The 27297-nt window shown below is 40.8% G+C and overlaps 1 protein-coding gene and 1 long non-coding RNA gene across 4 annotated transcripts in view; one reads left to right on the top strand and one right to left on the bottom strand.

The window, feature by feature from the left end:
• Nucleotides 1-5342: 5342 nt before the first annotated feature.
• PTGDR (prostaglandin D2 receptor) lies at nt 5343-14527 on the bottom strand. Of its 2 annotated transcripts, none has more exons than XM_010967050.3 (2): nt 13527-14525; nt 5343-7296 (listed from the first exon to the last, which is right to left on the bottom strand). In XM_010967050.3, the coding sequence occupies exons 1-2, from the start codon at nt 14379-14381 to the stop codon at nt 7057-7059; spliced, it is 1095 nt and encodes a 364-aa protein (XP_010965352.2). In that variant the 5' UTR covers nt 14382-14525; the 3' UTR covers nt 5343-7056. The 2 variants fall into 2 exon arrangements, 1 of the variants encoding a protein (XP_010965352.2); XR_012507525.1 differs by having other exon boundaries at nt 7160-7296; nt 12999-14527.
• Nucleotides 14528-14595: 68 nt separating this feature from the next.
• Nucleotides 14596-27297, top strand: part of LOC141577913 (uncharacterized) — a 99602-nt gene continuing 86900 nt past the window's right edge. Inside the window, exon 1 of one of the 2 annotated variants that reach the window (XR_012507527.1) lies at nt 14596-14741. This is a non-coding gene — a long non-coding RNA (uncharacterized LOC141577913). The remainder of the gene's footprint in view (nt 14742-27297) is intronic. The other variant, XR_012507526.1, reaches the window with a different exon arrangement.

The following is a 27297-nucleotide window of genomic DNA, read 5'->3' on the forward strand; positions in this document are numbered from 1 at the left end:
CCTGCGCCACACCTCAGTTCAAGATGGCGGCGGCTGTGCGCAGAAACGCTGCACCCCGCACGGCGTGCGACCTGGCGCCGGAGCAGCTCAGCTGCGCCGACATGCGGAAACCCCGCCCCCTCCCGCTGGGGAAATCCCCGTGGAGCAGCCCCGCCCACAGCGTGTGCGCAGAGCCTGTGCTCCAGGGCGGGAGCCCGCCCCTCCAGACTTTGATCAAGGAATAAAGCCTTTCCTAGGGTCTGAACTGATGTCAGTCGAGTTCTGTTGGTGCAAGCAACACCGACAGGAGGACCTTCATTGGGTCCAAACTGGAAAGAGCCATAACGTTATGACTTTGAGTGTGAAGCTCGTGTTTGAAACACTGTTCATTCTCTCTGCCCACCATATCATTTTACATAAGGCATATATCTTTTACAGTCGCTCAAGCTGTTGAGAGTGGGTTTGAGCTGCTCTGGGAATCACTTCATGTCTTTCTGGTGGTACTTACAAGGCCTCCAAAGTGAATGGCAGGTCTGTGTCAGCCTATGCTTACAGACAGACCATCCTCAATATATAATACTGAATAAAAATCATCTGAGTTTTGAGTGATGGGACAACAAAAATAGAAATACATGTAAATAAATGTCTTTGTCATTTGATCTACTTTTGACTGATGGTAGAGTGAAAATCGTAACAATAGTGATTTTTCAATTTCTTATGTTGCTAGTGCTTTTTCTTTTGTATTTTTATTGCCATATTGTTTGGTAAAAATAAGTCAAGGCTGTAAGGTAGTCACTTGTATTGTATCTTATAGCCACAGATTGACTTTTCGACCATTTAACCATTTAAAACTTACCTTAAATTCTACTTTGCCTGATATTACCATTTGTTCCCATTTGAAGGCTAGATATTTGTCCCATTTTAGTTTTTGCAGGAGGTCATTTTATTTTGGATGTCAATTACAACCAGTAAATCATTGCACTTTTGTCTTTTTAACCTAATTGAGAACTCAGTGATTTTTAAATTTGGGGGAGTTAAAGAAGTCTTCCCCAGTTCATTGCGAATTGTGTTGCATGGCACTTACTGTTTTCATATCCTATTTTGTACCAATAAGAAATTGATGTCGGCAAATTACCAATCTCATTGTTTGCCCAGGTATCTATACAATGCACTACTAGACTAATCTTAAACATCATTTTGATTTAGGGTTTTAAGATCTTTGCCCCATACTGCAACATTTATCCTACATTGTATTATTTTTAACTTCTAATTTGTTCTGTTTCCAATTAGATTCTAAAATCTTTCTATGAATTAAGAATCATTATAAGGCCCTATGAGCTTGAATTAAAATATACTTTCTTATAAGATTTTGACTTGACTATATCTTATTATTTTCACTGGTTTTAGGATTTAAGTAGCAAAAAGTAAAAAAAAAATAATAAAATCAAGTTTATTTCTTCTTTCTATATTTGATTTCACTTACTCTGTAACCAGAGCATGGATGGATTCACTGCAAATATCTTTAAGGCTAGACTGACTCCTGAGTATATGTAGTTTTTAAAAAAAATTGTCTGGCAGATTGAAACTTTCACCTCACTGATATCACGTGAGATCTGCTGATTTGTTTCAAGTTAGGCAATTGTGGAAAAGCAGAGAGAGTAAGCCTTTACTACTTACCATCCCTTACCTGTAGATTCAGCTTTCCTCCACCAGAGGTCGTACTGGGAATACCCAGGCCGGCAATCCCAGCCTCACTTCTGAGAGGAATTACAAGACAAGGCACCAAACACCCTGCGCCAGTAAGACAAAGCTGTTTGTACAGTCTTTGAATTGCCTAATAACCTTTTTATACTGTTAATTGTGAATTTCCACTTCCTGGATAACACTGAAACACAGGTTAATTTCTTCAATGTCTATGACAGTAGGAAAAATATGGAGCAAAAATATTTTCTCTTGTATTTTATTATTCTCAACTTTGGGTAGAAAAATTCTACCCAAAAATACGAGAAAAATTCTTTTATGCCAAAGCAAGACCATTCCTCTCAGATACAGAGAAATCTCAGACCAAGTTATTGCAACCTCTTATTAAGTATACTTATGTTTTTGGGAAATCATGAGAGAGGGAAACTTTTAATCAATGTATGTTTATAATCTATTTTTGCCCTTCCACAGTTCATGTTTTCAGGGGAAAAAAATAAAATATGAGTATCTAGTCCTCAAATATTTTGAAGCCTGGAAAGGAGGATGGAACATAGAATGTATTTCTAAAAATATATAAAGGTCAAATTACAAAACTTTAGAAATAGCTATACATGTTTTAATGGAGATTTCTATAGAGAGTTAAAAATAAAGCAATAATTCCCTAATGAAAGCTCATTTTTAGATAAAATCTCTGATAACATGTTTTGTGAAGGAGTGCCCGTTAGTTGGTTTTCTTTCACCACAGAACAACTGTCAGGGTTGGGCCCAACAAGCATTTGCAGGAGGATGAAGCAGCAGCACGTCTGAGGGGGCATCCTACCCTCCGTGGGCCAAAGGCTCCTCATTGTCATTAGTACTTAGAGCACCTAAATTCATGATCCATGAGAGCAACCTGTATGTAAATATTGTATCAGCCTTGTGAACGTTACAGATAAAGTGCTATTGGGAGTCAGGTGTCAGTGATTACCTACAACTGAAAAGATCTGAGAATCAGAGGTCAGAGAAACATTATGGATGGGGAGTCTTTTGCATATTGTTTGTTTTTTGTGGGGGTGTATTTTTTTTTTTTGGGTGGAACAGCGGTTCTCAGATTTGAACATGCATGAGAATCACCTGGAGGGTATGTTAAAGCCCAGTCTGCAGAGCCCACCTCCCAAGATTCTGATTGAGTAGGCATTGGGTGGGGTCAGAGAATGTATGATTCTAACAAGTTGCAAGTGATTCTGACACTGCCCGTCTAGGACCACACCTTGAAAAAGCACTGGCCTAGAGTACAGAAATCTTCAATTAAATGAGCAAAGAGGCTGTGTAGCTAGTGAGTGTCTGAGGCCATCTCACTGCTTAGTATGTGTTGGAGCCCTTCTCTCCCCTCAAGCTTCAGGAATACCTGGCCCAGTCAGCCTTTGATGGACATTTGGAACTAAATAATAGTCCTAACTGTTAGCCGTTTATTAATGTGGCTGAGTAGTATGTAATTAAAATCTACAGATGGCCCAGAAACTTCTTTAAAGTCAGTAACTGCAATCTTCTTGGGAATGTAAGGGGAAAAAAAAAGGAAAAGAGATTTTCCAGAATTTTCCCCTGCCTTAACTTGTCCCTGAGTATATTGAAAGAAGAATAAAGGCAAAACTGAGTCAGAAGTTGGAATCCTCCCATCAGTCTTACCTACTAAAAAGCTGCACAGCTCACCTCTCCCTGCCACTGCTTGACTTCAGCTCCTCCTCGCCTCTTTCCCTCCCTAACAGCAGGGCACACCCAGGCCTGCATATTATGGGGTCTTTGTGCCTCCTCCCAGTAGAAAGATCATCCAAAGGGGCCCTTTCTTCTCAGCTGATGCAGACCACTGTCAGGCAAGCAGCCAAACTAGTGAGTCCCACTTACTTCCTTAGCCAGTGCCCTGGTCTCCTGCACCAACTGAACAACCACTCCCACCTCATCTGATGCCCCTACCTGCCCACCCACAGTCCATGCCACCAGCATGACCTTCCTCCAACTCTATGCTGACTGCACCCTGGCTTCAAAGTCTCCAGCAAGTATGCAGGGCTTACAAGTGCCCCAACCCTCCTCTGCCACACCCAACACCCCTTATAGTATGAAAACTGCCTCTATTTTCAGCCTCTCTTCCTGACTCCTCTGCTCATAACTCCCAAGCTTCTGCCAAATGGAGCTGCTGGTTAAGCCTGGACATGCCATAGTCCTTTATTTCTGCCTGGCTTTACACATACCATTCCTTTAATCTAGAAAGCTTTCCCTTCATGCCTTTCCCCCTTGTTTTCTCAGCCCATTTCTATTCATTCTTTAAAAAAAAAATTTCATGTGAAAGAAATATTGACTTATTATTTTAAAACCTGGAATACAAAGAATTATGGGGAAAATGTCCATTAAAAAAGTTCACTGGGGTTCACACTTTCTTTATTTTTTCAAGATATTTTCTATGCATATGTATTTGTGGATCATACCTTAAAATAGTTTGTATCATGCTTTTTTTTCACCTAGAATTACAGTATAAGCTTTTTAATTTTTAGAAATTATTTGAAAATATTTTTTAATGGCTGCATAATTTTCATGTATTTGTGTGTGTGTATATGTATATATATATATATATATATATACACATATATATATATTTGTTTGAGTTTAACCCTTGTTTCAGTCATCTAGATGGTTTCCTTTTCTTTTTTTTTTTTTTTTTGCTATTATAAAGAACATTACAAGGAAGAGTTCTGCACATTAACTGTGACAGCCCCTCTGATTATTTTCTGGGAGAGAATTCTTGAGTGGAGTCACTGGAATGGAAAAAAACACTTTAGGCTCTTGATATGCACTGTCAGGTTGCTATCAAGAAAAGGTGGACACATTTACAAACTCACCAGGGGAGCATGAATATTCCTTTTACTTAATAACAGCCTCTCTGTTATTGAGAGTCATAATTATTTTTGTGTGTGGTCCTTGATAACTTGATTTTAATTTTGCACTTCTTTGATTGGACAGGAATTTTTTTCTACATTTATTAACTATATGTATTTCCTCTTATGTAAGCTGTCTATTTTTGTCCTTTGTTCAGTTTTCAACTAGGGGTCAAAATTCCTACCCGTCTTCAGCACTTGACTTAAGCATCGAGTATCAAGATGCTTAAGGTAAGCATCTTTTATAACCCCACATCCCGTCCCTAGTTGGCACTCCTCTTCTAATAGGACTGTGTGTGCACAAGTACTGTTGGAATTTCAATTCTGTGTTGTAATTGTTTACATCCCTGTCTCCTCCACTGGACAATAAGCAACTCTTAGGCTAGGACTGAGACTCATGTATTTTTTTCTCTTAGTACGTAATCAATTGCCTGGCACAAGGTATGTGTCAGTTAAGACTTACTTAATGATCTAATGAATCAATCAATGAAGAACATTGAAGAGTTAACTTTTAACGTGGATTTCATCCGGACGGTCTATCTATATTCTGTATTAAACAGAAAAGACTACCAAGTTCTTGGATAAACCTATGCAAATTTGTTTAAAAAATACATATGCTAATAGAAAAGCCTATAAAATCCCACGGTATTAAATCACTAGAGAATGAAAGACTGCTGGCAACTGTTCACTCAAAAAACAAAACCCCAAAACTAAACCCTTTCTTTCATTTAAAGAAAAGTAATTTTCTTTGCAAAATATTATAAAATTGTGTTTATTGATTTGTCTGGGAACTTTGAAATGATCTTGACAATTATCATAACACACCTTCCAAAAGGGGAGCGCAAAAAGATGCAATTCCTCTGACAATAAAATACAAATGTACTTACACATTAAATATACAAATGAGAGTTAAACTTGAAAACAAGTGCATTTTCCATCACGACACACTCTCAAATTATAATTCATGTATTCCTAACCTGGCCATTTCACAGTTTTGCTACAAACAAAAAATACACATATAGATCCAAGTTATACCACCTCTAAGATAAACCAGAGTGAAAAATGGGTCTACTGCTAAGCTGGATATAAGGCAAATACTCCGGTCTTTGAAAGGGATGGCTGAATGAGGGTCTCGGGCTACTCAAATGTAGCCAGCTTTCTAGCTCCGAGTCCGAGTGTGTCGGGTACAAGGGGACTCCAGAGATGTTGAAACCCCTCTGACACCCCTATATGTTCTTGTCACCGAAGGTGAGTGTTCTTACCTGCAAGCTGGGTCTACAGCCTCTTAATTGGTTTAACAGCTGCAGCCGTGTTTTCCCCACTTTTCCCTTTTGGTCATAGTGTTACTAACCTTTGTAAACACTTAAATGTGCAATTAAAGTGCTTGGTTGTGCTCCATCTGAGCTACATTCTGTTCTAGTTTGAAGGCCTGGCTCTCTGGAGCCTCAATAAGATCTTACTGTCGCCACCAAGAGCAGAACATGGCTGTGGACAGGTAGACGTGAAGGTCATTGCCATCGCTCCCAGCTGAGGCTGACTGAGTCCCGAGTGGGCCTGTTGCTGTGCTGAATGACAGGCTGGATCACAGGCATAAGCAGTAAAACGGCTCTCTGGGAATTCATACATCACTGTTTATCAAAGAACCGTAAGTCCCTCCCCCAGCAAAGAATCCATAGATATGATAAATCTATAAAATGGAGTTTCCAAAAAGTGAAACATTTAGTAGCTCACTCCCAAATTTTCATTCCTACTGACACCCCTACCTCAAATCACAAGAAGTTGGACTTCAAATGATAAAAATAATTTTTTCTTCTCAGGGTTGTAGGCCATAGGTCACATCTTGCCCTGTGTTTACTTATTTATAGCTTCACCTCTTCACACAAGGCAGTGAGCATTCTCTCAGAGAATGGCTAGGGAGACAGACCCTCCAAACACCGGACCTGGTTATATTTCCCACTTCCCTTCTTGGAGGAGCAGCTATAATTCAGGCTATACCTGCACCAGTGGGCAAAGAAAAGACTTAAATGGGGGCAACTGTGATACAAAATAAACAAATGAGGTTCCCTAGAAATGAAGAGTGTAAGAAATTTTAAAAACACCCATCACATAGTTGTAAATGGTGGTGTTTCTACTGGATTTAAGTAAAGACCCAGACATCTCAAGACCTCTCTAAAAAATTAGGGACACCAAGTGCAAATATTGGAACAATTAAAGCATTGTGTTAAGATTTTTAACATTGTTTATAATATATGAAATTGCAGTTGCTATCAATAACTCAAAATCCACTGAATTGGTTCATGAATATAGAGTGACAACTCACTAAGGTCAATCAAATACTTTTGAAAATACATTTAGGCATCTTGTTATGATACAACTTTTAAGGATATAAACTGCAAGATTTTTTTTTATCACAATTCTTTGCCAGAAGATGCGATATATTCCTGAGCTTCCCAGAGAGAGTAAAACACTGTCACAGACTGGATTCCACATTACCTTGGCAAGAATCCCTGTGGCAATTTCTATACAGAAGAGGCCTTATGAAAATCTTGTGGAAAAGCATTCGAAATACTGACGTTCTGAAAATGATAAAAATCCATGGGTCCACAATTGAGATCACAGACAGAAAGCGCAAGGCTAGGAGGTCTTCAGCTTCTTCAGCAGTTGCATTTTTCTCACGGACAGTTTTAAACGCTCCATAGTAAGCACGATACTGTTTTCAAAGAAAAAGCATTTGATTAGGAGAGCGAAAGGTTGATGGCCGCAATACATTCGTTTACTTAGGAGATATTTGCTTTTCTGTAAGAATATGGAATCTTGGCTTGGAATATTCATTTTGGGTAAATCTATAAGTAGCTAAGGCCACTGCAGTGGATGGGTGCAAGTGAGGAGCCGGGAAGGTACAGGGCCGAGTGGGGAGGCTCAGTGGAAGTCAAGTCCTCCTGGGAGCCCCGACTAAGTCCCTGGAGCTGCTCTCCCTGGGGTGAGTGCTGCAGGGCAGGCTTTGCCAGGTCCCTGCCTGGCCATGCAGAGGAAGAGCTGAAGTGGGACAAACCCAGTGCACTGAATCCTTTACAAACAGGGTCACCACACTCCCATAGATACAAATTCTCTCCCTTCTTCTGTCTGCCTCCTGTCCTCTCTTCTTAGTTAGCCCTGAAATAAGTCACCTTTGTGAACTGTCACATGTGTGGAGACACCAATGAAACAGAAACCTTTAATCAATGGGAAGAGAGAGGAAATAGTCCAATGGGAAGACAGGAAACTTGGGAAAGAACTCAAGTCAACTCATGTAAATTACTCTACTCATTCTTAGCACAGATGCTTATCTTTCTGTGGTTGGCATCTTCTTTTCAGGCTAGGAAGGAAAAAACACACAGAAATATATGCCTACTTAACCTGTGCCCAGCCACACCTACTGTCTTGCTCTTTCGTGAGGTCTCTGTGGCCTCCTGGGGCCCTGCAAACTGCCTCATCCCTCATCTTTTCCTGCCATTCAGCTGTCACTCCTGTCAAGACCAGCAGGACTACTGCCTGCCACTCGCTTGGAGGCCAGCCACTTTTTCTCCCTGCTCTTACTTTACCTGTGCGCACTGAGATTCTGAATCCATCACGGGACAAAATGGACTGTAATGGGTCAGAAAATACGCAAATTCAAAGATAATGGGAGGAAATAAGAATAAATGCACAGACCAGACTCATTCAAGGCAATCAAGGGATATGAGAAGACGCATGTTCCCATAATTGTATCCTTTTCTTTTTATTCTCTTTTCTATAGAGCATTTCAGCAGGCTCAGAGACTCCCAACTAATGCACTTAGGAAGGCAGATTTTTATCTGGAAGCCCTTCCCCCATATAATCATGACTTAATAATACTAAGTAATAATAATGGCGAATGCCCACACAGAACTTAATATTCCTGGGCGCGGTCCTAACCACTTTACTTTAAAAACTTCATTTCTTCTCCACAAAAGTCCCGAGATGTATGTTCATTATACCCATTTTACAGATGTGGAAAGTGATTACATGCCCAAATCCTACCTTCTTTCCAGGTCGACTTAAAATATTACCCCCTTCATGAAGCCTCTTTGAAGTGATGGCCAAGCAAATCAGTTTTAGAGTTGGACTATCTGGGTTTGAATCCCCTCACTGACTGTGTGACTTCAGGCAAGTTATTCCTTTTCAGCATTTATACAATGGGGATAATTGCACCTACCTTCCAGGATTGTTATGAAGCTTGAATGAGATAGTATGAGTAAAACCTTCAGAACAAGTCCTAGCATATAATAATAACTCAACAATTAGCTAGTATTATTATTTTATCAATTAGAAGTGAATCCTTTTCTTCTCTAAACTCCCTTATGGCCCTAATCACTCCCTCTCACCCCCAGTATTACAGCTTATGTGATTTGAGAATGCTTCATTAGTTTGGATCTGGGTAACTGAATGACACTTATCAAGACAAATGCTTCTGTGCAGTATTTATCCATGTCAATTTTATTGCATATTATTAGGTTATTTGTATTTTTAAGTCACTTGATTTGTCTTCAAAGTGTATGAGTCTACACCTGACATTCTAATTTTATTTATTTATTTTTATTTGTGGGCTTTACTAAAAAAAATGACATAAATTTATTCATTTATGACAATGACCAAAGTACATATTTTATTCATTCTCACAAGATATCAGTTTGAACACATTCTACACTTTCGGAAAATCTCTGCTGATCAGGAGTATTCTCTAGAACATACTTTATAAACTGCTTCTCTAAGAGAGGGCTTGAATAATGAATAACCTCAGAATATACACCTGGCTTGGTTTTTTAAAAAAAATTTTAATTAATTAATTAATTAATTAATTAATTTTTTGTTTTGGGGGGAGATAATTATGTTTTTTATTTACTTATTTATTTTAATGGACATACTGGGGATTGAACCCAGGACCTTGAAAAAGCATGCACTCCACCACTGAGCTATACCCTCCCCAGCAACATCTGGCTTGTTTTAAATACCCAGTTCAAGTTATGCATAGAAAATCGATGTGAGAAGTGCGCCCTCTGTTGGAATTAGGGGTCCATGAAAAAAATGTTGCTGCTGCCAGAACAGCAACCTTGATTCCAATGCCCTTACCCATCCAGTTCATCCATCACAACATCCTAGATGCCACCCTTTATCTATCTCTTTAAGTCCACTTCCCACCCTTTTCTCTGGCCAGTTTCTCACTACTATCCCTTACACGACTTTAACAGCCTCCTCTGGAAGAAGCATCTCAACCATACCATCCAAAATGAAATACACACTCAAGTTATCTCAATGCACGCAGGATGTCTTCCACCACTTCTCTGTGTTGATGGATTCTGATATACGCAATTACACAAGCTTGTGCTTACCTTTACTTGGCTTCTAAACTTCTCAACTATTACATCGAATGTATACATGAACATCCTTTCTCATCCATCCCTGCTCCCTACCAACCTTCAAAACACAGTGGTTTTCTAAGGTGAAAATAATTTTGATGAAAATATGTTATACGCATTAGAGAACAAACTACAAACTGCCCCTAAAGTTCCCCCCATATTCTCTATACTTTCTTCTTATTGTATCAAATTGGAAATATGAGAATTCAATCTAGTTAAGTATCTTGCTCTAATCCAGCATTATAGCAAAGTTAACTTAAAAAAACCATATTCTAACAAACTTTTCATTGGCTTAATGAAATACAATATTTATGCTATGAACAGGTTTTGTTTTTTTGACATTTACCCCCTTCACACACAGCCTTATTTTTTTCCAGTCACTAAATCTGTTCCTTAGAAAAGTGGTTTTCAAAGAGTGAGGGTCTCTGATACCCCTTCTGTGGGGTCAAAGCTATTTTCATAAAAAGATGTTATTTTCCTTTTTCACTTTCATCCTCCCATAAGTGTACAATGTGAGTTTTACAGAGGCTGCCTGATGTGTAATGAATGACATCATCACTCTCATTGCTAATGGAACATGTACTGTGTACCCTTGCATTTTCTAGGCCCTTCTAAGGTAATAGGGTATATATATACACATTTTCAGAGACTGTTTTCAGTACTTTTGTGCTCTTAACATGTTTTCCCATGTTACCTGCTATAATCTCTGTAACTTCATTATCACACATTGAATCATTTTGAAATCCCAGCTCTCCTTTACCCATGCAAAAACACAAGAAATAAGTATATCTTAACTTGTTTTGCAATAATATTGAAAAATTTTCTTATTTTTACTTTCTAATATAATAAATTCTAATAGATATAATCCACATAAATAGAAGCTCTTTGGGTCCTTAAGGATTTATAAGAATAAAAAGGGGGTCCTTAGGCTAAAACAAATTTGAGAAGTACTGCTTTAAAATATAACACAAGAGCATATTTCTTAATTAATTTTCTATATCCAGAAGACAATAATAAGTAGAAGTTATAATTAATGATAATAATTAGTGATACTAATTTTTTTGAGGCCAGGCACCTGGTTAAGGTATTTTGTGTATACATATTACTTCAAATCTTCATAACTATCTTACAAAACAAGAATGGTTATCCTCGTTACAGATGAGGAAACAGGTTTGAAAGGGTTAGTAAGCTGCTATTACAGTTAATAAGTGATGACGTCTGATTCAAACCCATGTCTGATGCTAAAGCCCTTATTCTTTCTAGAAAATGATAGTTCCTGTGAAGAATACTGTCTGCTTTGCACATCTCTGGAACTTTACAAGTTCTTTAGAAAATCATTTTCAAATCCATTATTTCCTTCAATCCTCACAAGCCCCTATGAGTTGTTCACCTTTCCTTAGAGGCGTGTCCTGATGTAATGTTTTTTCCACTGTATCATGCTGCTTTCTGCATTATTCGTACTAAAACATTCAAACTCAGGACATAATTCTGCACATTTGGCTATTTTCTGTTTTTATCACATTTAAGGTGAGTAAGGCTATTACTTTAGAGCAGGAGTCTGCAAATGTATTCTGTAAAGTGCCGAAGAGCAAATATTTTAGGTTTCATGGGGCAAGAGGCAAATAGTGAATATCTGGTGAGTACTTACCAACAAGAGAGAAAACACATTTCCACAATTTTTTTAAAGCAAGTTTTCTTTTATTTTAGTTTTTGTCCCTGTAAATTTTTTTTAAAAAATTGTTTATTTATTTTTGGGAGGGAGGTAATTAGTTTTATTTAGTTATTTGCAGTGGAAGTATCGGGGATTGAACCCACGACCTTGGGCATGCTAAGCAGCCATTCTACCACTGACTATACTCTCCTCCCTCATTTCCACAATGTTTATTGATGAAATTCAAAATGTAATAATAACAATTGAGTACAACTATTTGGTAATACATGCCTACTAAGGGGAAGACTGACTCTTTTCCTTGAAATCATTATTTGATTTAGTTGAGGGTTCAGAGTTCATATCCTCTATTATCAAATTGATGGCAAATATTCATTTACAGAAACCATTCTTAACTTCAGGGCCGCCCAAGAACAGTGGGCATGTCTTTGTCCTGTGGGCTGTGGTTTGCCAACTCCTGCTTTAGAGTGTGGTTCTCCAAATGTGATCCCCAGATCAGCAGGTGAGGTAGAAGCTGCTAAATTCTTCAAAAATGTCTGAATTAGAAACTCTGGGGAAGGGGCCCAGCCATCTCTGTTTTTAAAAGCTCTGCTGATGAGTCTGAGTGTGCTCGAGTCTGAAAAACACAGCTAGATTTCAAATTCCTATACCTGTATCTGTATCTATAGATACAGACGTATTTATTTATTTATTTGGGGGCGTTCTAATCCTAACCCTGCATGATGATGCTACAGACAACTCTTTGCCACACACTAGGGCCTTCATTTAAGAGAAAAATCACATTTTATTTCACCTTCGTCCACCCTTGAAAGTAATGTCCAAAACTGCTACGCTGCCGCAAGAAACTTGACTTTCTTATTCAAGATGTCTCTGGACTCCAAAGACCCTGACTTGGCAATGAATTTATTTAAATGTTGTGCATGTTGAACAAGTACACGATGGAGTCGGGAGAGGGAGAGGATTAACGCTGAAAAAGTTTTCTCAAGCCTAAATCACTCCTAGGTGTCTCCGCCAGGATCTCAGTAGGAAACGCCTTCAAAACAACGAGGTAATTCAATCTGCACCACTACCCCCATTAGCAAATTGAATGCCAAGATAATGGCTTTCATGTCACCTCGCTCGCCAAGATAGAAACAAAGCCTGTCAAGACAGGTTTTCAAAACGACATCACCAAGTGAAACGTACGTACACATCTGCTAGTCCAAACAGCCTCTCAGCCTCCACTGCCGCCACCTCCCGCGGCGGCAGAGCCCGAAAACAGCGTCCGCCACTCCTCCAAGTTTACGCACGAGTTTTAAAAAAACAAAACCTATGCTTTCAGTTACTCACCTCTGCAAAATCACTCTGGGAGGATTACACCTTCCCTTATTCTCTTTCTACGCCAACACTCGGGAGAAGAATTCCCAGATGCCATTTGCCCATTTCTGGTGCCACTAAAATCACGGGCGGGTCTAACGAAGTAAAACATGGTTTAGCCATCGGGAAGTGGTAGAGGACTCCTATTGCCAAGGAGGAACCAAGTTCTGCTCCTCAAAGTTCTGAGGTGCAAAAATAATCCTGAGATTTTCCCAGAAGGAAGCAGAGAGGAGGGGGTTCTGTCAACTGGAGAGGTTTTGAGGGGCTAAGGGGACACCATCGGGTTAGGGCTTTCTCTTTCTTTTTGCGGCATTCTCTCTTTTCGCTCAACAAATTGGGTTCTAAGTCCTCGGGGCTGTGGAGGGTACCCTATGCAGGGCGCGCAACAACAAACTCTGCTGGCTCTTCTTGCGCCGCGTCCCAAGCCCTCCAACCTACCCTCCCGACACCCTCAATCCCACGCACTCCGGTCTCCCGCAGCCTTGGCGCGGAGCGACTCACAACTAAAGGCAGGGAGCACATGGTGAAGAGCACGGTCATGAGGGCCAACAGCAGGAGATGATCCAGCTCCTCCAGGGGCTGCGAGGTCGCCTCCTTCTCTCGGGCGCCAGGCTCCGCGCGGTCCCTGGGACCCGAGCGCGGGAGCCTCCTAAGCCGGCGGTGCATCGCGTAGAGGTTGCGCATGGCGCTCAGGTTGCACAGCACGATGGCGAGAACCAGCAGCGCCAAGAGGCTGGCGTAGAGCACCGAGTAGCTCAGCACCGACAACGAGCGCTCCTCGTGGACCATTTGGATGAAGCACCAGGTGCCAGGGCAGTACTGCACGAACTTCCCGAAGCCCGCGAAGGGCAGCGCGCAGAAAGCCAGGCAGAAGGCGCCCACGACGGGTGCCACTAGCGCGCCCCGGCGCGGGGTGATGTGCCGTCGGTAGAAGAAGGGGTGCCCCAGGGAAAGCCAGCACTCCAGGGCCATGGCCAGGAGCTGCAGCGTCGAGGCGAGCCCGAAGAAGGACATGATGAAGGCGAAGGCTTGGCACAGCGAGCTGCCCGATGCAGGCACGAGCGCCTGCAGGCTTCGGTTCTGCGCGTAGGCGGCCAGCACGAAGGGGCTCACGAGGGACTTGCCCAGCAAGTCGGTGACCGTCAGGCCGCACACCAGCACATAGAAGACCGAAGGCGGTGCGCGCGGTGGGCGCGGCGGGCGCGGCGGACACGACCCCAGCCCAGAGCGCGCCAGCAGCCCCAGGGCCAGCAGGTTGCCCAAGAGGCCCGCGCTGAAGAGCACCCCGCCCATCGTCGCCGAGTTGCCCTTCTCCACCGAGGTGGTATTGTGGCACCGGTAGACCGGTAGCCTCATGGCGGGCGGCGCAGCAGGCCCACGGGGAGGCTGCGGAACGGCCGGGGCCCCGGCGTCGGGATGCGGAGGAGCCCCCCACGGCCCAGCGCGCCGCTTGCCGAGAGAAGCTGCGCCGCGGAGGAAGCTCCGCGGGCGGCGGGGTGTTCCCCTAGGCAGTCGCTTCCTATGTAAACTCGCCCGTCACACCCCGCCCCCAAGGGCGGGACCCACGGCGGGTGCGCACGCCGCGCAGGTTTTGCAGAGCCGCGGGCAGCCGAGCGAAGAGTTCGGCCGCGACGCGCCGGGTCCTGAGGAGAGACCGACCCTCAGGCCCAGAGTCGGAAGGAAAGAAGAAAAGTAGCCAGAGCCCCAGCACCCAAGGCCAGTCCTTCCCGGGAGGCAAGAGAACTAATGAAATAGAGGAGTAATTAAGTAGCGGCCACTAGGGAGGAGGTGGTGGTGTGGTGGGAGTTTGGTGGTGGCCGAGAACTCGGAAGATGAGCGCGGAGGGGAGGCTCAGAAAGCGCTCCCACTAGTTTTTGAATTAGTAGGTTAAGGAGGGGGAAAGGCCGATATTTGCATAACACTTAAGCCTTAGCTCGCATTCTCTTTGAGATCTTAAAACAGCAACAGTGAGCTTCTTTGCAAATGTGAGGTAACAGATCTTAGAAGGTTATGTCGTCCCCCAAGGTGACAGGTAGTACTTGGCCAAGCTGGACCTGGAACCCGGATCTTCTATTTATAGAGTCCATCTGTCTTGCTTCCATGGTTTCTCCTCTCAAGATTATAGGGAAGTGGTTCCAGGGAAAACCAAGAGATATTGGGTACCATGAATCACAGTGGTTGTGTAGACACGTGGGAGATGGATGGCTAAGAGCACTGATGCTGTCAACAGAGAGACCTGGGTTTAAGTCCCAGTTCTGCTACTCACTGCCTGTGTGACCCTGAGGGAGTTACTTAACCTCACAAAAAGTAACATCTAACCAGCCTGCTTGGCTCTTTTGAGGCATAGGGATAACATGTAAAGTGTAGAGACATAGGAAGTGCTCAGTAGGACACAATTGTGAGCATTCTCCCATGTTTTAGAAAGATTTTATTATTATTATTATTGAAGTATAGTCAGTTTTCAATGTTGTGTTAATTTCTGGTGTACAACATAGTGATTCAGCTATATATACATGTATATGTGTGTGTGTGTGTGTGTGTGTGTGTGTATTTTCCTTTTCCTTACAAGGTACTGAATATAATTCCCTGTGCTACAGGGTAGGACCTTGTTGGTTATCTATCTTATATATATTAGTTAGTATCTGCAACCATAGTTAGTATCTGGAAACCATGTTTGTTTTCTATGCCTAAGAGTCTATTTCTGTTTTGTAAATAAGTCCATTTTTGTCACTTTTTAAGATTCCACATAAGAGTGAAATCAAATGGTATTTTTCTTTCTCTTTCTGGCTTACTTCACTTAGTATGATAATCTCCAGGTCCATCTGTGTTGCTGCAAATGATGATATTTTATTCTTTTTATGGCCGAATAGTATTCCATTGTATACATATACCACAACTTCTTCAGTCATTTGTCAATGGACATTTAAATTGCTTCCATGTGTTGACTATTGTAAATAGTACTGCTATAAATATTAGGGTGCATGTATCTTTTTGAATGAGAGTAGGAAGGCTGTTTTAGTAGCTAATGTCTAACTGCAGTTTTTAGCATGAATTTTGAAAGTAGAAAATAGTAGACTTGGTTTGGAGCTTTTTCGCTCTGATTTGTGATACTAGGAAACATTTCTTCCCTTCTGGCCTTGGACTTGGGTGTATCATAGAGGTAGGGAATTAACTGTGATAAGTGTGACCTGTTTCTTTAATTAACACTTGATACTCTAGGAGAGAAACTGGCTTTGATATGAAATTTGAATAGGATGACTGGGCTCCTGTTACATAAGCAATAAAATTATGCCTTGGCTTGAAGAAGCTCATTTTTAGGTTCAGTGCCTGTTGCCGTGGGCAGACTCAGGGAGGAAGTAAGAGTCTTGGGCTTAAATGTAAAAGCCTTTGAGTGTAGCCCGAGAGGCTGCTTTCAGACTGAAAGCCTGGCCAGGAATTCAGGCTATGGCATGGAGACAAAAGAGTTCAAGCTTTGGAATCAGATAGTTCTGAACTAGCTGTGTGACCCGGGGGGTAGTTTACTCATCTGTCCGAAGTTTATTTCCTTAAAAATAGGATATGGGACTTATTAGGACCTCGTGGGGTTGTTGTGAAATTGAGAAAGCATAAAGTGTTTGGCATAGGCTAATTAAAATAACATTTATAGGCCATTATTTATATATGCTGAGCACTCTAATCCTTGTACACCTATTGACTCAATTAATAGAACATCTTCCATGGGCTTAGTTTCTGTCTCCCTCTCATTGCCACCTCTCCTCCCTACCTCCAATCCCTAATGAGCAAGGATGGATTTGGAAGAGTTCCATTCAAGTTGATGAGGTGAAGGAGGGAACAGGCCCTATAACCAAAAGACACAAGAATCTGATGCAATCTGACATCTCCTCTTCAGACAGACACACATTTGCATCATTTATACTACTTACAGTATGTTTCCAGTTTCCTAAAGTCCCAGCAAGCTGCCCTGAGGAAGCCCAGTGGATTCTGGCTTAAGACTCTTCCTCTAAGGACATCGTACAGGGATGTTCTCTGAAGCATCTCTACCCCTATTTTTTGCAGTCTTGTTTTTCTGCTCTAGCTGCCTCGACCACCATACCTCTTCCAAGAATATAAATAACCTTTTGGAAACAACTCCAAAGTGTGACTGAAGGGACAGCTGTGAATCCTTAACATGATCTACGTATGTCATGCTTTAAAGGTTGATGGCTTTGAATGGACACAATTCAGGAAACCACAGGCTTCCTCCTGGCCAGCGTACTGGCCTTTACCATGGAGTTTCCGGCTGCTTTCCTGCCCATTTGCTCTTGTTCGCCCTGCCCTGTTCTCAGGCTTCACTTTGCAGTCTCCTGTCCCTCCTCCTAAGAACTCTTATTTTACAGCTTCACTGTACAGCCAAGAAAAGTAAATTTGTTCACACATCTCAAGTATTTTTTGAACTCTTACTTTGTGCCGGGCTTAGGGGTGAGATACGTGGGCCCTGAGGAACACACAGCAAGTAAAGGAAGGCAAAGGTCATGTCATGTGACTTTTACATGGTTATACATTTTTATATCCATTTTCAGAGTAACAAGGTTAAGCTTGCTCTTTCTTTCTTTCCTTCTTTCTCTTTCTTTTTTCCCCTCTAAGAGGGAAACTGCTAATGAAAATATCTTCGGCTCAGTTACATAATAAAGTTATCTTCATTGTCTGCAGAGCTGCTTAATTTGGGTTATGAGACAAATCTTCTGGGAAAATATATATGGTATAATTTGAACTGACATCTGAATATATAATTATATTATGACTTTGTAAATGTAAAAAATATATATGTTCCTGGATAAGAACTAGAAGTTGACATAGGCAAATAAAACAATTTAAACTTGAGAAGGGATAGTGGAAAAACTTTTCCTGGGGTTTGTGATATTTTCACTGTGGGTATCTGTTTATCTAAAAAGATTTTAAACAGAAAGCAAGTGTAGGCTCATGGCCAGATTTTACAAAGAGGAAAATAGGAAAAAAATATTTCCTGGATCCATCCTGACTATGCTTCTAAGTCTTATCCATCCCTCAGTCCCACTGAACTCCAAGCAGTGTTTTAGGCTGGGGATTGTGATGAGCAGAGAAGAGAGACAAGGAAAGCTAAAACATAGAGGGCAAACTTAGCATCTGATTTTGGAGCATCTGCTGGGTGCTAGCGGCCGTGCTATATGCTTCTCCACATGCAGGGAGTGGGGTGGTGGCAGAGCAGTATGGTGGGGCTGGGAAAGGTGTCAGGAGTCATACTGTGTGAATTCAGAGCTCGGCTTTGCCCCATGTCAGCTCTGCACCCTTGAGCAACCTTCTGAGCTTTCTAAACCTCAGTTTCCTTGTCTGTAGAAATGGAGGGAAGAGGAATAATTGTACTGAACTCACGAGGTAATTATGTGGCTTAAATGAAAAAAGTAATCTGCATAGAGCAGTCATTCTCAACCTTGGCTACACTTTATTTTTTTAATTGAAGTATAACTGATTTACAATATTATGTTAGTTTCAGGTCTATGGAAAAGTGATTCAGTTATATATATATATATATATATATATATATATATATATATATATATATATATATATATATTAAACATTTTTTATTGATTTATAATCATTTTACAATGTTGTGTCAAATTCCAGTGTAGAGCACAATTTTTCAGTTATACATGAACATATATATATTCATTGTCACATTTTTTTCTCTGTGAGCTACCATAAGATCTTGTATATATTTCCCTGTGCTATACAGTATAATCTTGTTTATCTATTCTACAATTTTGAAATCCCAGTCTATCTCTTCCCACCCCCTGCCCCCTTGGCAACCGCAAGTTTATATTCTATGTCTGTGAGTCTATTTCTGTTTTGTATTTATGCTTTGTTTGCTTTTGTTTTTGTTTTGTTTTGTTTTAGATTCCACATATGAGTGATCTCATACGGTATTTTTCTTTCTCTTTCTGGCTTATATATATACATAATTTCAGATTATTTTCCATTATAAGTTATTAGAAGATATTGACTATTTCCCCCTATGTTATACAGTAAATCCCTCTTGCTTATCTATTTTATACATAGTAATATGTATTTGTTAATCCCATACTACTAATTTATCCCTCCCCCCACTTTCCTCTTTGGTAACCATAAGTTTGTTTTCTATGTCTTTGAGTCTGTTTCTATTTTGTATATAGATTCATTTGTATTATTTTTTAGATTCCAAATATAAGTGATATACATTTGTCTTTCTCTGTCTGACTTACTTCACGTGGTATATTTTCTAGTTGCTGCAAAAGGCAACATTTCATTCTTTTTTAATGGCTGCATAATATCCCATTGTATACACACACACACACACACACACACACATTTATAGGCATCTTCTTATCCAATCATCTGTTAATGGACACTTTGGTTGCCTCCATGTCTCGGCTATTGTATGTAGGTTGGCTGCATTTCAGAATCACTTAGAAAGCTTGAAACCTTTCTGATGCTTCAATACCTCCAACCAATTACATCAGACTCTCAGGGAGTGCCCTCCAGGCTTCATTACACTATGCTGTTAAGGTGAGAACCACTGGACAAGAATGTTCAGTGTAGTGCTGTGGCTTGCTCTGCATGGCTCTGTTAGTGGTGTCAATGTTTTTATTCTTACCAACAGCACCAGAGAAGTTTTCCTTCTTTCTCTCCTGTTTTTCAGCTAAGGGAAATGAGACTCAGGTTAAGAACTTCTTCAGGTTCACATAACTAGTAGGTGATGAGGATAGAATGGCATCCAGGTCTTTTGGATTCCCCAAGCCTCTGTTTTGGTGAAGGAGGAGAGCAGAGAAGACAAGAGGGTGAGAGAGAAAGGAAGGACCCTGCGATTTTCTGTAATTGCTCAGAAGTCAGGGGGCAGAACTGCCTCAGGGTCAGACGGCATGTCAGTTGCCTGCATTTCTGCTGGTCGCATATGTCATTTGGCTAAGTCTGCACAAATGTCATATCAGTATCTGTTCGGTAAAGTTTGAAGGTGGTTTTAGTAAAGTCTTCATTTGGTCTGATTCTAATTTCTGCTTTTTAGGGTCCCCTAGTCTTTTATCCCACCAGAAGTTTCATTTTGATATTTTTTGCTGCCAAAGCGAGTGATCAAATCCTCCAGAGATTCTGGGGAGTGTGTGTGTCTTGGCGAACCTCGGTTGACCTTCTGTGTCCAAGTATAAATCGAAATCAGGATTTCTGTATGTTCGGGACGTAGAGAAAACGTATTCTCAATAATAGCTTGGCTGTAGTTTAAACCCAGAATGAATTTTTGAAAATGCTTTTTGGTGATAATCTGGGAGTAAATAAATGGTGGAATAATAAAATTTTGTTAACCCAATTATTGGCTGATTACTGAGATATTCTAGCAGTTTGCTTGTGAGTCTAAGGGGCTGTTGGCAGGTGTGGCTGGATTGTGCCCTATAAAGCAGACCCTGAGATGGAGATTAGCGTGTAGGATATTTATTTCGGAGATTAACACCTGTGAAAGGGAAGGAACAGAAGCAGGATTTGAGCAGAGGGAGAAGTCAGGCAGGGATACAGTTTCAATAGAAGTCCTGAACCAACCTGACTAGAAGCTCAGAAGCTGCAAGAGGCCCTCAGAACTGCCCTGGGTTGAGGGTGAGGGCCTTATCACCGTGGGTGGGCTAGGTACTGGGGGTCCAGGGAAGGGCACAAGGCCTTGGGTGCAGCAACTCTCTTGAGATAAGGCAACGCCTGGAGTGGGCTGACAACTAAGGGATCTGGTTGGTGCATCGCAGCATCTAAGACCAGGACAGTGCTGGTGGGCATCTCAGCTGAGACCCAGAGGCAGTGGGCCCTTAAGCTCCACCTACCCTTGCCTCAGGTTAAAGGAGCCTCCCTCAGCCCCTTTCTGGTGACCCCAGGCAGGTTAGGCCAATGCCTAGGTCACAGCCGTCCAATGCTATTTTTTGATTCATACCTTTTTTGACATCTCTTTCCTTAACATAGTCTTGGGTTTTTATTTCACCTGCCTGAACCCTCACCAGTCTTCTTCAGATTCTTCCGGGAAGTTCCTCACCCTCATCCCCAAACCTAAGAAACACACTCTCAGTCTCCCTCAAAGCCTCATTGCATTTACTGTATTGTATTATATGGTGTAAGACATGCAGGGGCTGGGTCTTAATTCAACTTTGTCCCCCACATCCCAGCACACACAGCTAGCCATACAACAGGCTCTCAATAAATATTTACTAAATGAGTGAATAACCATGGTACCTTCTACTATTTTCCCTTGTCCCAAAATACTCTATCTTGAGTCTTAAACAATTTTGATCTTTTATTCTAAGAAGCTAAGATATTGTTCTGTATTCATCAACCAGGCAGAAATCCCAGGTCAAATAAATTTAAGTTGTATGCAAATGTAAGTCTGGGTCTCAAACTATCTTGTATACCTGGTTGTGACTCTGGAGGAAGACCTGAAAGAAATAATTGAGACTGGCTTTTGAAATCACTTGTTCCTCTGTATCTGTGGTAATTTCTAGGAAAGATGAGTTACTGAAAATAACATACATTCTTAGCAGGATAGCTTCGAGAACAAACAACTGGAAAAGTTGGAAGCTTCCAACTTTAAGAATGAATTATTATTATAACTGTTAATAAGGTTGGAGAGAGAGGAGGAGAAATTATCTGGTTCTAATGTTTCTGTGATCACCTTGAATTTAAATACAGATAAATGTCTTCCTATTAGAGAATAATGCCAGCTGACGAAGGGTAATTTATAGGCAGGCCACTTTTAACCGGGGGGTTAAGAATAGACAGTAAATGTCATCTAAGTCAGTAACTGTGGTAAGGAAATGCTGGGGAGGACTTTGATTTATAGTCTACAGAGAGAATGAAACTGACATGAGAGTAGTTAATCTGAGCAATGAAACACTGTGATCTCCCTATGTCTTATAACCCTCCTCTGTACTTTTTTTATAGTTGGCAAAAAGCGTTATAGTGGACAACAACCAACATGACTCACATTTTACAATTTTGGCTGTCTTTGGGGATTTGAAATACAGCTTATCTCATCTCTTTCTTTATCTCAGTATTTTTCAGCCTTCACTTTTAGCAACTCTGAAGGCTGACAAGTCTAACTGTGATTAGAAACGATTCTTACTATGGCAGAGGACAAATGAATTCATGGCTTATGTCAACAACAATAAGATAAAAAGTATTAAGAGTAATAAACTTGTTATGGCAGAGAGTGAAAGAAGAAATGCTGATCTTCGGCTTAATGGACTGAGCCAGTAAGATTTTCTGCCCTAGAGCACACCCAGTCAGGGAGCAGTGACTACGGTCTGTTCTAACTATGCCTGATGATTTGGTGGGGCCAGAACTCGTTACTGAGTGGCTTAACTGTGGGCCAGAGACTGGCTACTTGCCCACTGAATCCATTTCCTCCTCTTGGGCCATCACATATACTACATTTTCCTGCCTCCCCTGCACTTGTGTCTTATCATATAGCTGAGTTCTAGCCTCCCGCATGCTGTCCTCTATCCCCTTTCTCCATCTACTAGCTGACTGCAGAGGACTTTGAGGTCCTAAAAAAGGATGAATCAATATACAGAAGGGACCTGGGTCCCAGAACGACCATGTAGGAGGTTTTCTGCTGACTAGAAACATACATTTTGGGTATTATGTGAGCAAGAAAGTACTGTTGTCTAAGCTGATGAGAATTTGGAATTCATCTTTTACAGCAGCTGACATTAACCTAATGAATGAATACAATCATATAAGCTTACATTTCCAAAGGTCATCTCTGCTGCAAGAGACGCTGGGAAGTTTTGTCCTTTAGTTGAACACATTATCACTTGGAATAAAATTAGAGTTTTGTTGGTGAGATAAAGGGGAGAAGGGGGTATTTCGGTGGTCCATCAGCAGTCTCCGCCATAGTATGTAATAGATATTGCAGAGTGAGCAAAGGAAAATGAAGACTGAGAAGAGATCATTGAATTTGGCAAGCAGGAAGTCACTGATGACCTTCAAGAGCCTGGAGTAAAGTGATTATCACATTGTAGAGGATGAAGGAGTGCATGGGCTGTGAGTCATTGGAGCCAGTGATTCGTTTTGACTGTGAAAGGGAAGAAAGAAATTAAAAGCTTGAGAGGCAGAGGGGAAAAGAAAATCTTTCTCAGACGGGGGAAATTGTTCCTGTTGTGAGTACTGACAAAGGAGAGAGTAAAGATGCTGGAGAAGAGGAGATGATTGAGGGAGGAAGACTCAGAGATAGTGGGATGGGACATGGTGGTAGAGAGGTGAGCCACAGAAAGATAAAGCACTTCTCCCATGACGGGAGTTAAGAATCTGAAGGCGGTGTATATACAGACAAAGGTATTTTGAGGTGAGAACTGGAGGACGTGATAGAGCTGACCCTGAAGAACCTCATTCATTCATTCACCAAGTATCACTGGAGCTCAAGCTGTGAACATAAAAGATATGATCCCTGCCTATATGGAATGGGGAGAGATGATTATTGAACCAAAAATTACAATTAAGCAAAGAGAGTGAAGTAAGGAGTTTGTATTGAGTGTGAGGAATGTCAGGGGTATGAGGAGTTTGGAGGAAAATGGATGAGGCAATGTGGGGAAGGCCCTAAGGCACCACTGGGAGGTGATGGGATGGTGATGGTGGTGATGGTGGTGATGGTGGTTGACAGCACAGCTGAAGTTCGCATGACTTCCTCGTGGTCCCTTAGCACAGTTCTTTACTTTCTCAGCTGCCACCCTCTGTGACCCCAAGGCTGGAAAGGAGAGAAAGCATTTGGGTCAGTCCAGGGGGTATTCTACCTCTAATGTCAAATGTAATTTCAGAATAATGGTCCAAGTAAGTGAAAATTATATATAATAACCTGTTTAAAAGCCATTAGTTTTATTATTTTTGTATATGTTAGTTAAAAAGAAAGAAACTAGTAGAGGTAAATTACACTTTAGTATTTCATGAACATTAATTTTTATCATGCATGAGTTAATTTGAGCCCAAATTGAATGTACAGGATAGAATTCTTAGCTTCTCGAAAACTTGGTTTGGAAAAAGTTAATGGTTTTAAACTGAACTCCTCCTAATTACTGTGGTAGCGACAAACTGCTCACTAAGTCAGTTTCCTCTTTTCCCTGGACACACAGCTAATGACATTTCCCAGACTCCCTTAAATTTGGATGTGGCTGGTGGCTGAGCTCTGGCCCCTGGAACGTAGGAAGTGATGTGTGCCGCTTGCAGACTCAGCCTATGAAAACCTAGCCATCCGTGATCCTCCAGTTACTCTCTTCTTTTGCCTGCTGGCTGAACGCAGAGCATCCAGTGGAGCACTCTGAGGCCCAGGGGTTAAAGGAGTCAGGGTCCCTGATGCCACGTGGAAGGCTGCCCACTGAAAACCCAACTGAACTCTACATGAGTGCAAAGTACACTCCTGTGTCAGGCCTCTGAGATTCTGAGGCTTGTTGGTGATGGCACCTAACTTCCTCTAACTAATAAAATTATTACTCAGATGAGAAGTTGGATTACTTAATAATAATGCAGTTCTCTAGTCTGAAGTACAGTCACCCCAAGCTGCTCAGGGGGGATTGGTTCCAGGATCCCCACGGATACCAAAATTTGCAGATGTTGAAGTCCCTTATAAAATGGTGCAGTATCTGCATATGACCTATCCATGTCCTCCTGTATACTTTAAATCATCTCTAGATTTCTTCTACTACCTGATACAATGTAAATACTATGTAAATAGTTGTTTGAGGATGGCAAATTCAAGTTTTGCTTTTTAGAACTTCTTTAAAAGATTTGCTTTTTCCAAATACTTTTGATCATAGTTGGTTGAATTCACAGATGGGCAACCTGCAGAAACAAAGGGCCAACCGTATAGCAAGCCCTCTCCAACCTCAAATTTCTTTACATAAAATTTTAGTACACTTTACTTAGTACCTTCCCTAAAATTATGAAACTTTTGGATAATGTGCATGTGGGTTTCAAGTCACTAATATTGAAGATGAATGGAAAAGTTGCCAAGAATAAAGGGAGGTGAAGTATCTGGCAGAGCATGGGAAGAGGCCTTTGGAATGCAGCCATGGGAAAGGAAAAGAAACTCAAGCAAAGCCCTCCTGGGTCTTGCACCTGCATTCCTGACACCACAGTGAGGGGGCAGCTGAGCTGTTTGAGCAGCGGTGCGCTGATGTATGCTGCAGGGAAGTTTTCAGTGGAGTGCCAAGTTTTCTAAATCCTAGGAACAGGGAAAGAGGTTAGAGAAATATCCTGGGTGCCAAGCTGGAATTCTATACCCAGTGAAAATATGCCTCAAATCAGAAACAAAACAAAGACATTTCTCAGCAAAGAAAAGTTAAGAGAATTCATCACCAGGCAGTTCACTCTAAAAGGAGTAGTAAAGAGAATTCTTCAGGCATAAGGGAAATGATCACAAACAGAAAAACAGAAATGCAGGAAAGAAAGAGTAAACATGTGGCTAAATCTAAACAAACAACAGTAGTAGTGCTTTGTTTAGCTTAAATATATAGAGAATTAAATGCATGCCAACAGTAGCAGAAAAGACATGGGGAATAAATGGAGTTGAAATGTTTTAAGGTTTTAGCATTATCTAGGAAGTGGTAAAAGTATTAATACACACTGTACAGTAATAAGTCAATAATGCAGATCATAATCTCTAGAGTAATAGCTAAATAATAGTAAAAGAGTATATAATTAATAAAGAAGAAACTGTGATAACATAAAATATTCATCTAATTCAAAACAAGGAAAAGAAGAATGAATATAAAATATAAAAAACAAGTAGTGAGATGGTAGATACAAATTAAAATATATCATCTATAGTATTAAATGTAAGTGAACTAAAGTCTTTACAGATTTTTAATTTCAAAAAAATTAGGCTGCCTCTCACTGGATAGAAGCCCATAGTATATACAGTGAAATTAAAAATCAGGAATTTATATATGCATCATTTACAATGAGGTTAAAAATAAAATATTTTTTGTTAGACACAGATAAACCAGACAACTCTTCTGCCCCTTGTTTTTCCAAATGAGATCTCCCATGTTTTGAAACATTAACTAGCAGTGAGGAGATAAGAGTGAATGGGAGGAAACTAAACCAAAAGAGGAAAGGACTTACATACAACTCTTTAAAAAATTGACTTCTAGAGCTTTTCTGAAAGGCTGGTACTTAAATATTTGAATAAAAACCAGGTAACTGACATTTTCACGATATTGAAAAAAAGAAATTAGAAATTATCACATCAATTCACATCAATCAAATGAACATTAGTAAGGCTTTTGAGTGTATGTTCTGAGACTCATGGCTAGATAGAGACCATTTGGGGGCAATCTTTACCATTATTTTCTCAATCTTGGACTCCTATATACATGCCCAAAGATAAACAAGTTCTGTAAGAGCTTTTAATTGTACACTTTTATTTAAATACATATATACATATATATATATATTCTGGCTAGTCAATGTGACCTGCTACTGTTCCCATAAGTTTCTGTTCATAATCACTTTGGTGTCAAGGCCTTATGATATCACGGCATAGTATGAGAAAAAATGTTTCAGACTTGTTCCAATGCAGAAAAGCTGTAGAAGAATTTCTTTACCACATGGCATATAGTGATACAGACTCACAGAGCCCAATAGAACTTCAAGGCAATTGTCGATTCCATGTCTGTATTTTGAGTAGATGTTTTTTGTAGATCTTGCATACTAACTTCACCAAGTCCATCAGCAATAAATGTAGTAGTGAAATCCCGATGAAGATTTCTTTGTTAAGTTTGTACTTTGGGGTACACAAAAAAGGGAGCCATCACAATAACAGATTCATAGCTTAAAATGAGTTCATTGTAAAAAGGAAAAATAACAAAACATAATGATGATAATGATTCATCACCTTCAAAACCGAGTTGTAGGGAGCTATAGCAGGGCTCCCTTCTCTGTGGTCAAATGAGATCTTGGAGACAATGGTAAGAGCATCCCAAGTGAGCACACACAAGCATTCATGCCTAAGGGATCTTGACTCAAGGGAATCCTTGATGCTCTAGGGAAGGTCAGCCTCAGTAGGCAGGAGCATGCCCAGACTCTTTGGGTCCTTAGGAAATGAAGAAGGGTGAGACCTTGCTAACCCTGAGAGATCAAGAAAACCAAGAAACAAAAATGTTCCCTTCTGGAAGCTGCCTGCTGTAAAACAGCAGCAAACTGTTTAAGGCATGCAGGAAAACAATCTCTATGAGCAGTTACAAGACAAATAACAATAAAC

This window comes from Camelus bactrianus, chromosome 6 (genome assembly GCF_048773025.1).
Source record: "Camelus bactrianus isolate YW-2024 breed Bactrian camel chromosome 6, ASM4877302v1, whole genome shotgun sequence".
Taxonomy (NCBI): Eukaryota; Metazoa; Chordata; class Mammalia; order Artiodactyla; family Camelidae; genus Camelus; species Camelus bactrianus.